The sequence below is a fragment of the Bidens hawaiensis genome, unplaced genomic scaffold (assembly GCF_021521415.1).
Source record: "Bidens hawaiensis isolate Kalapana, Puna unplaced genomic scaffold, B.hawaiensis_p1.1 tig00057007_1, whole genome shotgun sequence".
NCBI lineage: Eukaryota > Viridiplantae > Streptophyta > Magnoliopsida > Asterales > Asteraceae > Bidens > Bidens hawaiensis.
In genome coordinates, this window is record NW_027500292.1 from 56,561 (window position 1) to 70,875 (window position 14,315).

Consider the following 14,315-nt stretch of genomic DNA (forward strand, 5'->3'; position numbering starts at 1 on the left):
ATCTGACGGTAAAACTCCGTTAGTGGATTTTGAGGGTGTGACAAATTCGTCATTAAAATTTATGAATTTGATGCAGTATTTTGAGAAAGACGAAAGACTTGTAAATGGAAAGTTTGGATAATTAAATATATAAGGAAAGAGTATTAGTGGTTTTCTTTTCTCGTGTGTGTGTGGAATCAAAATTATCAACTCATGTGACTTACTTTGCATAACTAGTGTTCAAAAGATGTTACATTCCATCAACTAAAGCAATATTCTTTCAAATCATATTTGCATCTACAAAGGAGTACACCCTTGAGTTTGAAGTAAATGAAAGTATGAAGCTCAATCCAACTATCTCAGATGGTTGGTCTTATCTTGTGCTATCACGTGGCAAAATGGTGTGAAGGGGAATATAGCAGGAGTTCAATTCGGCTTCAGATGGCTGGTCTCATCTTGTGCTACCACTTGGATTCAGCCATATGATATATCTGATCCAACCACCACATATATACACGTCGCCGCTTACATGGAAAGCCACTAGAAGAGATAAACCCAATCCAGCTATCTTAGATAGGTGGATACTTAAATCCATTTGGTCCAATGTCAGATATCTACAAACTATTTTTTCTTTATAAATATACTACTTTAAGAAAAAAAATCTAAGTACACCGTGTAATTTCTAAAACTAAAATGAAAAGAAAACACATTGCTTGATAACTAGGATTTACTTAACTAAGAAAAGTCTGAAGTTAAGCTTACCATCGATCATAGTAGCTTTAAGCCTTTCAGTGAGACCATTTTCAACAAAAGTTGTTTAATTATGTAAATATATAGGAGAAAATGATTTACGAAATTTCGGGTGTTAGAAACACCACCGGCCACCACCATCCCGTCCATTTCTTTAAATTTTAGTACTACAAGAAAATTCTTCTATCACCTAAGCCACCCCTTAATATATATTACTTTTATGTTTTAGAAAAAGATAACATACTTTTTAAGATAGTGACGTAGTGTATATGAAGAAAATGTTTATTTTTAAGATTCTATGTTGAAAAACATAAAAATCTATTTTGTTATAAATATTTCTTATTACAACTTAGGGAGGTGGGGTCGGTTTTGGGTAAACCCATGCGGGTACCTTGGATAACTCGGGAACACCGCTACCACACCACCCCTTGTTTGTTTTTTCTTTTTTTTTTTTTAGTTTGGGTGGTTGGAACGGGTTATACAACTTGAGATTGAAAAATAATTGTGCATGTGATGAAATCTTATGTGATTGGGTTGACATAATTATATAGTTTGGGTGTGAATGTAACACCACTTCCACCAATTCGGTTTCATGTTTATAGTATTGAATTCTCTCTATGTAACTAGTAGGAGAATTCGAGTAATTTGGGTCTTTGGAATTGTATCCCCATGGCCCACCTCTCTTATATTAAACGTCAAACAAATCTTATTTGGATGACATATCATTACCTGCAACGTGTAGGGATTACAAAATGAGTTGTAATTAACTCAAATCATATATAGTTTGACCCGTTTTATACCCGTTTAAAACGTAGTTATTTTTCTTAACGGTCAATAAATATATAATGTCTAGGTATTCCGTATGGGGTGATTCAATGGTAAAAGACTCCCGCTAGCTGTCCAACCAAGCCGTACATAGCCCTTAAGCGCCTCCAAGCTATCTCCAGTTTCGGGGAAAACCCACCCGCTCGAAGACTCATCTCAGTCTTCCTTCATTGAGTCACTTATGCCCCCAAAAAAAAAAAAAAAAAAAAAAACTTTAAGTAGGGTTTAAACTTGAGTCTCTATTAAAAGAAAATCTGTGCTTCCTACCATTACACCAGAAATAACACAACAAATAGGTATTTTTAACTAATCAATATTCAACTTTAACTATTTTGATTTTCTGTACCTACCTCACTTATTTCTCACTAAAATTTTATAACGATTGAAACTTTGTAATATCAATGTTTTATGTAAAATAAAACCTAATTATAAGCTATAACTTATAACTCATCCATAAATATAAATCATTTATACATTCAGTGACTTATAACTCATCCATAAATATAAATCATTTATATATCGATTATCAGCTTGTCTTATAAGTTACAACCGTTCATAATTTATTGGTATAGCGATATGGTCTCATTCTTCATAAAAGTTAGATGGCGAGTTCAAATTATTATAAATACAATATTCAAGAATCTTATCTGAAAAAAAAAATGTTTTAAAAATAAAAGTTACAACCATAAATACAAAATATTACACGTTATTACCATTTCTAGTTTTCTAAACAATTGCATCTATGCTACTTTTATTATGTAAAATGGAAGTAGGTTTCTGTAGGGCCCCACCACCACATGCGAGTCCTAAATTCATGGTGTGGGTCCCATGTGACTTGTATTGATAGACATACTATATATGCCCTTCACTTTCATAGTTTCATCATTCTGTATGGTTCATCACTCGAGGGCGAATGTGGAAATTTTACTCATGGTAACTTACCAAGTTGAAAGAATATTTACTAATTGCTGTCTCGTGCTGTAGCAAAAGTAAAATGCATAGTATATAGGATGTAACATACACGAGCATTTATAATTATAATACTAGTCTTACACATGAAATGCCTATAGTTTTATTATCCAAGAATATTAGAAACGTAAAACTAGAAAGTATTTTGATCACTAGAATATTGTGTTACCCAAGACAAGAAACAATACAAAAATAAAATAAAATTGTTTACGGACATGGACATGTATATATTATGTAAGCGGTTGGGTATCACCTAATTAGGTAATAACATACCCATCTATATCCGTTAAATTTTATAAGACAAGTATTATACATGAATACTTGTCCTAAATATTTTGGGTTTCGGGTTTATCATTCGACTTTCATGAATCTAATGTGATATGCAAAATCTCTCGAAACAATACAGTTATAGTTAATCTATATTAAAGTTACGTAATTTTAGTTACATATCTAAAACTATAATTACTAATTTAACTCCAACATAATCTATTACAATGTATCACTAACTTAAATTATTATACTCACAATTACACAACAGAATAACTGAATAAGCATGATAAGAGAAACATTATAAACAAAATAAAATAATTGTAGTTTTAGTATTAAATAATATAAAAATGTGATTTTAACAAGTTTTGTATCTAAGCTTATGTGTGAGAAATAGCACAATATATGTATATCTTTAATAAATTCATATGGGTAGGTTTGATAGCCACGTCATCATCCGTTGAGTATTATGAACGTAAAATATAATCATATAAATCAAAACAATAATGTAAAATCAAAATCTAATCACACGTCGGACAAACACGTGAAGGGACTTGTTGTGGGGGTGATTGTTGGAGTAATATTATACAAGTACGGTGATTAAATGTCGTATTTACAAAGCTAAGGGTTTCTTGAATGCCGGTTTTCTCAAAGTTTCAAGTCTAATAAATGATTTGTATTGGTTAAGCCGTTAAAGATTAAGGGTTATTGCAGTTCAAAAGAAAGAAAAAAGAATAGAGGATTATATATTTGTAAGTAAATTAATCACCACCATCAATAATACAAACGAGAATTAGATTCATAACATTGATTACCACTTTCATTGTCTTTGCCTATCGACTCTTGATCTTCGATGCCCTGTTGAAACCCGATGCAAAACACCTGTGAATCTGATTGATTGCCTCCCTTGCCGGTTTTCGTTCTTTGGTCAATGGAACCGGCATCAAGATTCACTTGATAAAACACTCCAAATTGCTTTTCACTAACTACTAGGTTGTATGGACTATGATTTTCAGTTCTCAAACTGTTTAAAAAAATCATTTGGACATATCACAATGGTAATCACCACCATACTCATTCTTGTCAGTATCTTGGTGATATTGTCTTGATTTATCCTTTATTTATTTTTTCAAAAGAATCCATTACTTCATAATTTACAAGCAGATCAACTTTGATTTCTTCCCTCATCCATATCAGATAATTTTTGAGAATAATATAAAATGTTTTTTTCTCCAAAGACATTAGGGTAAAAAGTGGGTCCTGAACATATAAAAGGTTCAAATAAATTTGTCCCTTAGCACATCCCACTGCCTCACTTTCAATTATAGTTTTTGTCAAAAAAATAATAGTAATAAAATAAAAAAAGGAGTCTCAATTGGAACAGTAGGAAATATGTCACCATTTTCATTGCCTTCACATTGTGATAGTTCACATGTAAAAAGAACCAAAGATGATTTTCCTGAATTCACATGTCCTCCATTATGAAACAAAATAAAAAGTCAACAAATTCATAAAACTAAGACCAAAGTCAACCAAACACAGTGTACAACAAATACCAATCTTGTATTTAACTAGAATAGAGCCCTTGAACATCATTTGTATGTATACAAAATCACTCACAAAATTTGACATCCAAGCTCTGAATTCAATTTCTTAAAAGAATTGTATGTATGGATCACGATAACTTCATTATAGTCCTAACTTTTATATTTTAATTTTAGATATTCTTCTTTTTGCAGACTTGAAGAAGCAAATGAAGAAAACCAAGAATGTAATACCTAAAAAATAAACAATTGTGGTGTCTGAAATAATATTGGTGAGCATCGTACGCCTCTTCTCCTGCGATTAATCCAAGAAAATAAGTCATAAATCAAACGTCAAAAGTCAACCCAGCCTTGAATCTTGAAAACTTTACACGTATACTTATGAATAGGCCAATCTCGGTCATGTTTTATCTCTAAACTGGTTAAATGGGTGAAACGGGACATATGGCCAGAACCAGACTTGTAAACGAACTGAACGAACACAATTCATGTACGCTTGTTTAAATTTTAAATGAACAAACAACCAAACATGGAAAATTAAACGAACGTGGTTTTCTTGTTTGTGCTCGGTTATGCTTGTTTATTAACAGTATAAACGAACGGTTCACAAAAGTAAACACATGAGCATAATTGAACACGGATGAACGAACATAAGCAAGGTAAAAGCAATTAAGAAAAAATGTGAACAGTCCTAAACGAACGAACTCAAACAAACATAAACTTACGATCATATATAAACGTAAACATATGAATATAAACGAACTTCCCACCGCAAGATTCACGAACGGTTCACTGAACGTTCAGTTTGTTTACAAGTTTGGTCAAAACTGACAGCCTAAACTGTATTTTAAATGCATAAAATTATTCAAAAACTTGGATTATTATGTAAAAATGTAGTTTCTATAATCATATTTCAAATTAATATTTAAAACTTGGACAAAATTCAACCCAACCCAACGCATTTCAATCCGTACTTGAAAGTAACCATTTTGACCAGTTATCTGACTCGCATGACACCATTTTGTCACATCTCTAATGGGTATGGATCTTTTTGGTAGAAATGAAGACCCAATTAAGGGACTTGTACTTTATTCACATTCAAGTTTCTTTAAAAAAAAGAGTATCTTACTGGTGTGACAGAATCTTGCAATTTCTGTTCCATAACTTGATGCTTTTTTTGAAATAATTCTTTTGCGTATTTGTAAAGTTCCACATCAAGACTGTTCAAAGAAATAATTTCCTGGATTGCATTATCAGGTACACGCTTTCGTGCCTGAAAATAAATTAAGTCAACCATATAATATTAGAGTACATAGTACACAGTAATTTAATAACTTTCAAACACACAAAATGTAATTATTATACCCCTTTTGTAAAGTTTGCTGGTGAAACTTTTTTCAAAGAAGCAGTACGCCTTTGCGATTGTGATGACCGTAGTGAAGTAATGCAAGTCTCATAAGTTTCCATAAGTGTCCCAACAGTCATCTAACGAGGGCAAAAATGTTTAACATAACGTATCAATTTAGTTGAATATGAAGCAGGTAAAACAAATCAAATAGAAGAAAAAAAGCATACATTCTCGCCTTTTGCTTCAATAGTTGATGAACTGTTATCCTGTTCTGCATCACACGCTAACACATTTAATACTTCGATAAGAATTATAAAACAAAAAAAAGAATAGAAGCATTTACCCGTTGTATTGCTGTTATTTACAATTTGTGCCATTAGCTGCGAGATAACTTGTGCACCAACAACATTTGCAAACATTGTGGTAGATTCTCTATGGTCCTCTGTGATTCCAACATATAGCATATCATCCAACCGTTTCTGCAAGAAACCATTTTTACAAATTAAAGGCATAATCGTAAAATAGTGAAACAAGTTTATTGATATTAGGGCAATATACAAGTATATAACACACACCTTTGCAACTTGAAGCACATATTTTCCAAGAATCGGATGTGTTATTACACATTGGCGCAGTTCATGTGCCTCAGGAATATTAGAATTATTTGTCAAACCCGCAACCTAAAAAAAATTGTTTGGAATTAGGCCTGTAAATGAACAGAACCAACACTACAGATCATGTTTGGGTTTGTTCGTTTAACTCTAAATGAACAAACGATCAACATGGACAACCAAATGGATGAGGTTTTCTTGTTTGTGTTCGGGTTCGTTTATGTCCGTCCGTTAAAAGTATAAACGAATGGTTCGCAAACGTAAACAAAAACACATATCTAAACATAAACTAATCTAAAACCAACTAAAAGTAAGCGTCAACACCATTGTGGGGTCTAAAAAGTTATTAAAACTAGACTAAACTGTAGCGTGCCTAAAAAAATATAATTGAATATGTTAACAAAACAAACCTAACCAGCGTAAATGAACATTCAAGAGCATAAATGAACAAACGAGACATGCTCATGTCAGCTCGTTTATTAACGAACTTTCCATCAAAAAGTTCACTGAGTGTTCGGTTCAATTGCAAGCCTATTTGCAATCAAATATTTTTCTTGTCCAATATCTTCATAAATGTACAAAATGTACACAAATTATACCTGAAAAGTGGCACCATTGTGAATAAGATCACGAGCGACAGGGTGATTAATATAATCATGTAACGGCATAACAACTTCTTCCATATCATACGAATCATTCCCATAAGAATAAGGCGGGCCGCGTCTCTTTCGTGCATCTCTCTATTCATCAAATCAAAGGAATAATATTCAACATTCTAAATTATTTAAATAAATGTTAACTCCACAAATACATTTTTTTAAAATCATACCCGAGAGAACAAATCCTCCCGCATCCACGGAACCAAATACTTCCAAGGCCAAATCTCAAGGGTGCTCACGCCACCGCTCTTTGACCGCACACGGTTTGACATTTTCATAACCGAAGTCAAATTCGGGTGCACCAAAAACCGAGCTGCTACTTCTACAGAAAACTCATAAGTGCTAAACACACGTTCAATCGGGTCACGGAGAATTGTGACCACCGATGTTTGATCACTTGGAAGCTTTGACATCATGCTGTAATCGTCATGAGTTGCCAAAAGCCTGCAATCAGGTTTCCTGCATAACAACACAAACTATCAACTATCAAGACAATATGAAACAAAAAGATACTAACTTTCTAGAATTACAAAACTTACCTTGGGTCAAACCGTAATTTATCATATGAGCGCGGGCATTCTAGTTCACCAGAATAGAGTTTCTTCAGAAAACAATGAAAATAAGTTCGGCCTCCGGTTCTTGGGATATGAAGAAAGAATAACAAGTCTTTGAGGATGTGACCGTCTTTGGTGTTTGAGTGTAGTGAAGATGAAGCCCATTGTTTGATGGAGTTTTTGCAATGCTCGAAGTCATGTGCACCGGAAGATGGATAAACTGTGGGGGAAAAAGAGGATCAATGGAGTAGGGGTGTGCATGAAACCGAATAACCCAAAAAACCAAACCGAAACAAGAACCGATGGCTTGGTTTTATGTTTTCGTAAAAACCAAACTTCAGTTCTGTTACTGTTTCGATTTTGCGTGTAAGTACGAAATGTAAAAACCAAACCGAAGTTATAGATTTTCGTTTAAGTAATTTATACTAATATAATGTTCAGTTTAACCCAAATGTATAATAATCAATTAATCATTAACTAACAAAAAATGTTCAGGCCTAAATTCATTATTTTTGACAAACTTTTAAGTTTCAAGCTCAAATGATAAAACCAAACCCAAACCAAAAACCGAAACCGTTTAAAAAACTGACCAAAACCGAACGGTTTTCAAAAACTAAAAAACAAATATTTCCGTTTAAGCCCAAAATCGAAGCCGTAAAATAAAAACAAAACATCTTTCAACTAAAAAAACCAACATTTCAGTTTTTAGTTCAAAACAGAACCGACCGACCCGACCCATGCCCGCGGAGTGATTATGATATGTAATCACAAGAAAATGCATACCTGCAGATAAAAACATCAGTAGCAGCAGCAGAGCAAATCTGAGTAAACAGCCCATTCCCCATTAACAGAATGAATCTCAGATCTTCAATTAATAAAACTCACTCTTGCAATTGCTTGTTTGTTAAAATCACAATCTGAACTAATCAATCAACAAACAAACCTAATAAAATTAAATAGAATAGCAGCAATCTATTCTAGGGTTTATTAATTTAGGGGTAAATGAGTACCTGTGCATAGAATGAAGAGATCGATCTCGAACTGGCTTTATAAATTAATTCTTCCGAGACCATGGTGGGTCCTCTATGTAATTAATAATTAATCTCGATTATTATCATCTCATTGTTTGTGTTGTCGGAAGAATGTTATGTTATGTTATGATGTTGGATTAATAATAATAATAATAATTCTCTTCTCTCTCTCTCCCTCCGGCTGACGCACGGCGGCTCAACTATTACTATTATTATTGACACCGGTTGACAAACAAGACGAGACTGGTGGGTGTGAAAGCTAAAATCTATCTGTTTTAACCAGGATACGTTGTTTTAAACTTGTATTTGAGCTACTTTGAGGTCTGCTTGACTGACCTGGAATCTATAAAAAGCTCGAAACTGGTCGAGCTTTTTCATGCTTGGATCGAGTCTAAGTTTTTTCTAGGCTTGTCAAATTTTATCGAGCCTTGTGCATTTATTATTATTATTATTATTATTTTATTTTTGAGCTTTTATGTATTAATTTTACACTGCACAGAAGGGCTCAAGTCGAGTTAAGGCTCGGGTAAGGTGTTTCTTAAAATACACAAAAATAATTAACGTGTATATGAATCGATTAATAAATAATAAACGAGTCCGAGCATGAGCTTGAAGAATCAGTTCATGAGTCAAGCTCGATCTTTAGAAAAAGAGTTTGAATTGAAGAGAACTCAAGCTCCCATGAGTCAAAACGATCTGAGCACGAGCCTTGTCAAGCTCGGGTCCGGCTTGGCTTGACTCGTTTACACCTCTAAACCCATTGTAAAATACGAAGAAAAATTCACAAAAAGAAATTAAAAAATAATAAAACGGGGAGACTGGGTTTTTAACTTGGGTGGAAACCAGTAACGGGAGATGTGAGTTGCCACTTTTTGGTGGGTTAAAATAAAAATAGATAGTTTTTTAAAAAGAGTAAGAATAGATCTAGGCATTTAATTTTTTTTTTTTTTTGAACGGCCAACTAAGTAACGCCAGGTACCTTGTACGTGGTCCCCATTGGTAGGCATTTAAATTTATAATCTAGTGGTTGAGATTAACAGTTTTTAAAATAGCAAATAGTTTTCTAGAATCTAAATTTATGTTGCATAGTTCCCTAAATATGAAGCATTCTAATATTATTGTAGATTATGGGATTGAACACTTGAACATCAAATTCAAACCACTTTAACCACCCCCCCCCCCCCCCCCTCCCCAAAAGCAATTGATCATATCACAATCTATTTTATATCGGTAAACATAAACTCAATTGGGATTATTATCGACTAATACCATATAGTTGAGATTATTAAAATCTAATTTCCTTAGTAAAATATATGAATTTTTTAGATTTTTTAGTTTATGAAATCAATAAACCGTAAGGACCAAAACAAGAGTTCTTTCTAAAGAACTTTGACATTTAAAAAAAAAATTGAAACTTTTTTAGTTTATGACCCCCCCCCCCCTCCTTCTCCGAATAGATCGCAGATCCACTGACTGTTTATTGAAGGACCAAAACAAGAGTTCTTTCTAAAGAACTTTGACATTTAAAAAAATTTGAAACTTTTTTAGTTTATGAACCCCCCCCCCCCTTCTGAATAGATCGCAGATCCACTTACTGTGGCTGACTTTTTACCCATGACCATAACCCTACATTCTCGAGTTTAAAATACAAGGAAAAGAAATGATAAGATTGGATAGAGGAAGAAAGGAAAAGATTATATACTAAAAAGCCATTCTCGAGTAAAAAGAAAAGAAAGTGTTTATTACATTATTGAGTTAGATTGAAAGGAAAAGATAGGAAAAAAATTTGTAACTTTACAATTATTTCCTCATATCAACATGAAAAAAAAATTAAGATATGGTAAATTGGTAATATGGTAATGGGATATAAACTTTTCTTCACAATCCGGCCATATTTGACAGGAAAGTTTTAAAGGAAAAAAGGCTTAGCTTTTCCTTCCATTATCTTTCTTTTCTTTTAACGAAAAAACTCAAGAATGAAAAAAGAAAAATTTTCTTATCTTTTCTTTTTTAATCTCTTAAATAAAAAACTCAAGAATGCACTATAAAAATTGTATTTGCTATTGTGACACTTGTACATGAAAGACATGCATAGAAAAATGCAAACACTCACCAAACCAAAGTGCTACAATATCTAGTAAAATATGAACACACGAACTACATTAAAACAATATACTAAGGACACTAAATGAATACGTATAGAATGTACCATGACACAAAAAACTCAATCCATCGATGATCTAAAGGCGGCAACGGCCAAGATACTTGTTAACAGAGTCCAACATATTCTCTAAATGGGTGTTTCGATTGGCCTCTATGCTACCCCAATCGGCGTGTCAAACCACGAACAACGGTTAACCACAACAGGCGTGGCAAACAGATAGCCCATACGGCACTGCAATAAACGATAACTATGATCAAACCAAACAAATTTCGAATAATAATAATTACATACAACATTTAAACTTTTAAAAACAAACCTGATATAGGATAAACCCATAATTGGGAGCAGGCCGGGCAACTCAACCAACCGCCTTCAATAATAATTACATACAACATTTAAACTTTTAAAAACAAACCTGATATAGGATAAACCCATAATTGGGAGCAGGCCGGGCAACTCAACCAACCGCCTTCAATAATAATTACATACAACATTTAAACTTTTAAAAACAAACCTGATATAGGATAAACCCATAATTGGGAGCAGGCCGGGCAACTCAACCAACCGCCTTCAAGTATGATCACAGAGCATGGTCGAGAGTAGGTGGGGTTTAAACGGGCGGTGAGGGAGAGGGCTCGGGTGATGATACAAAATTAGACAGCAAACCAACCGCTGGAGTAAGGAATAAAGTTGCCGGTGATGTAAGAAATGCAGCATCTAACGACGAAGATAATGCTATCTGCCAGCGGGGCCGTGGTGCATGATTCTCTGTTTTTTTCTTTGCGTCTCGTCAACAACTGCCAATGGAGAGTGGACGACGACGGCAGATAAACAGCCGAAGTTAAAAGTTAATGGTAAAAACATGCGCATCATCGCTACAACAGTCGAGTAAAACCAAGGCTGGGTTGCACGATCGAAAACGCCTTGTTATATTGGGGAAATGATCAATGAATAATATGTCAAATATTGTGATTGCCATTAACTGTTTTTATTTAGCTTCCGGTTCGAAGCTATATTTTCATAAATCAAGTTTCTATGGGGTTGGGGAAGACTATAGCAAAGTCGTTCAATTCGCTTCCTTCTCAGGGTGTAAACCGGAAAAGTTACCATTTGCATAGTTAGGGATCCCGGTAGGAGATATAATAAATACTTAGGAATAAGATATACGTAAAAACCCATTGAAACAATATTAAAATCCGATTATTATCCTTTAAAGTTATCCCTCCTTTTAAAATTTTTTTTAGTAGTACGAAGAGATATGGTTGTATTTACGTGATTACAGTTTAATTAGATTATTGATTCGGTGTCATGTTTTAACATCACATCTTTCAATTCGTGTGCACTATGTTACATGTCTACATGATATGCTAATTAATTTCATCAACTTGTTGTACTTTATGTCGAGTTTTTTTTTTCTTTCTTTTTATTTTTTACTAAATGAGGTTGTGAGAAATTTTATTTACCAAATTAGGTGATTTTAAAAGTATTTACCATAAAATAAGTATTTTTTTTCCACTTCCCTAATTTAAATAATAGAGTTAAGTGTCATTTTAGTACATGTGGTTTATTCAATTATACAACTTTAGTACCGATTTTGAATTTTTTGCAAATGGCTACCTCACTTTTATAAAACATGCAATTTTAGTACTTTTTTCTAACATTGTCTATTTTAGTCATTAAATTAGGGGTATTTTGGTAATTTTTATTTATTTTTTTCTTTTCACATAAGTTAATAGCCTTAATTACAATTGAAGCATTTTCATAATATACTTTTTAAACGCATCGTTTCAATACAACAGATCTGAACTTTTGAAAGGCATCATTTCTATAAAACAAAAATGAATCACCAACCGTCATTGTCATTCGTCCGTAAGCACAACAATCTGGAACCTTCAATGTGGCTGCGATGGCTAGCGCGAACGGTTTTCCGGTGTAGGTCTACGGCGGAGAACTAGCCCCAAATTAAACACACCAGTCATCGATTTACGCTACACTATTCAAATCAACAAAAACCGCACACAAACACATCGATTTAGATAATCGATTTTTCAGATAATTAGCGGCGGTGGTGGACGGAGCTTTCAGATCCGCGGCGGACACCGTTGACGAAGCGACGTTCTGGTCGGGTGCGACAATAGTTGGTTGCCGATTTCCGATATGTTAATTTGTTGAAGGAAGAGCCACCAAACTACCAAAGAATGAAATCGACGAAGCTATTGGTCCAATTCCGATGTCAAACTGTCAATTAACGGTGGCGACGGCTTGCTGGACGTCGTAGGACCGTCACAAGAAGGTGGATTGATGTGGCCGAGAGACGATTCAATGGTTTTTTTAATGTAGGTTTGGGATAGGATTTGAGTTTTGAAGGGAGGACGTGGAAGATGAATTGGTGTACAGGCTGTGTAGTGATTCGCTAGTGAGATCTCCGGCATGATGGTCGGAATCCATGGACGGCGTGGACCACCGGGTGTCTTACATGAAATAAATCGTAGGAAAATCTTCAAAAATAAATGAAAAAAATAATAAAATAACGAAATTACTAAATTACCCTTGACTTAACGGACAAAATTAGACGATGTTAGAAAAAAATACTAAAATTGCATGTTTTATAAAAGTGAGATAGCCATTTGCAAAAATTCAAAATTAGTACTAAAGTTGCGTAATTAAACAAACCTCAGGTACTAAAATGACACTTAACTCTAAATAATATTTTGTAATTCATATATTTTTTTACTTTAATTCAAATAAACTCACTCTTCAATATCTTTCAGATTTCATCTCATGAAACAATTTACAAAAATGATTAATTCACTTTTCTAATATTTAGTATTTTATTTTAAATATTTCTAAACCAACAAATGCATCATATGAAAATATTTAATCAATATAGTCTCCTTCTATTTTGATTTTTAGTTTGCGCTAATCAAATTCTTTAGACAGAAACCGTACTAAATCATAGCTAAGAGTATGAATAAACAATTCCTTTAAATTTTCGTTCACTTATTGTTCAAACAGGTATACATGAGTAGCCATGAATGATAAAGAAGCCATAAAGCAACAATTCGTTTACCTCTTTGAAACCATATTGATTAATGAATTAAGTAAAACAACGGCTACAAATACTAAGAAATAATTCTTTCATACCTATACGTGAAAAATATGTTAAGCTTCTGATAATTTTTTTCACATAATCGAAACTTGTTATCAAATTCAGTCTATGATTATCGTTTGAACTTGAATAACCAAAACCAGCGATTGAATGTGATAAATCGAACCACGTTGTGATTGAATGAAACCGAATGATTGAAGCATGTGATTGGTTATGATTTGGAGAAGAAAGTGGAACGTTGGTTGGCTTGTTGAGGCCTTGAGGGAGTGAGTTGTATTTTTTATTTTTATCATATATGAGTTAAAATAAAAAGAAACTAAAAAAACTTATTTTAGTAAATGTTTTTAGAATAACTCATTTTGGTAAATAAATATTTCCCCGCCCCCATTTTGATAAAAGAAAAACCTCCTCTTTATTTTGGTAATTCCGTAATTGTATTTTGATACACACCAAATTTAATCATTTAATTATGCATGATGTAAGATGTGGTAACTATCAATTTAGT

The 14,315-nt window shown here is 33.3% G+C and overlaps 1 protein-coding gene across 1 annotated transcript; it reads right to left on the reverse strand.

Annotated features, from left to right (window-relative positions):
- Positions 1-4,290: 4,290 nt before the first annotated feature.
- On the reverse strand, positions 4,291-11,235 carry LOC143601738 (protein-tyrosine sulfotransferase-like). The gene is made up of 12 exons (XM_077079058.1): positions 11,216-11,235; positions 11,117-11,170; positions 11,018-11,071; positions 7,492-7,734; positions 7,123-7,411; positions 6,893-7,033; positions 6,258-6,362; positions 6,026-6,161; positions 5,910-5,953; positions 5,700-5,819; positions 5,464-5,607; positions 4,291-4,629 (listed from the first exon to the last, which is right to left on the reverse strand). The coding sequence occupies exons 1-12, from the start codon at positions 11,233-11,235 to the stop codon at positions 4,495-4,497; spliced, it is 1,485 nt and encodes a 494-aa protein (XP_076935173.1). The 3' UTR covers positions 4,291-4,494.
- Between the last annotated feature and the right edge of the window lie 3,080 nt (positions 11,236-14,315).

What these genes read in the sequence shown, in the direction of transcription:
- LOC143601738 (XM_077079058.1), bottom strand. Translation starts at nt 11,235, where the DNA reads ATGGGTTTATCCTATATCAG. An exon ending in ATGGGTTTATCCTATATCAG is followed by an intron (nt 11,072 to 11,116) that starts GTTTGTTTTTAA and finishes TTATTATTGAAG; the next exon opens with GCGGTTGGTTGAGTTGCCCG. An exon ending in ATGGGTTTATCCTATATCAG is followed by an intron (nt 7,735 to 11,017) that starts GTTTGTTTTTAA and finishes ATCCTCTTTTTC; the next exon opens with CCCCACAGTTTATCCATCTT.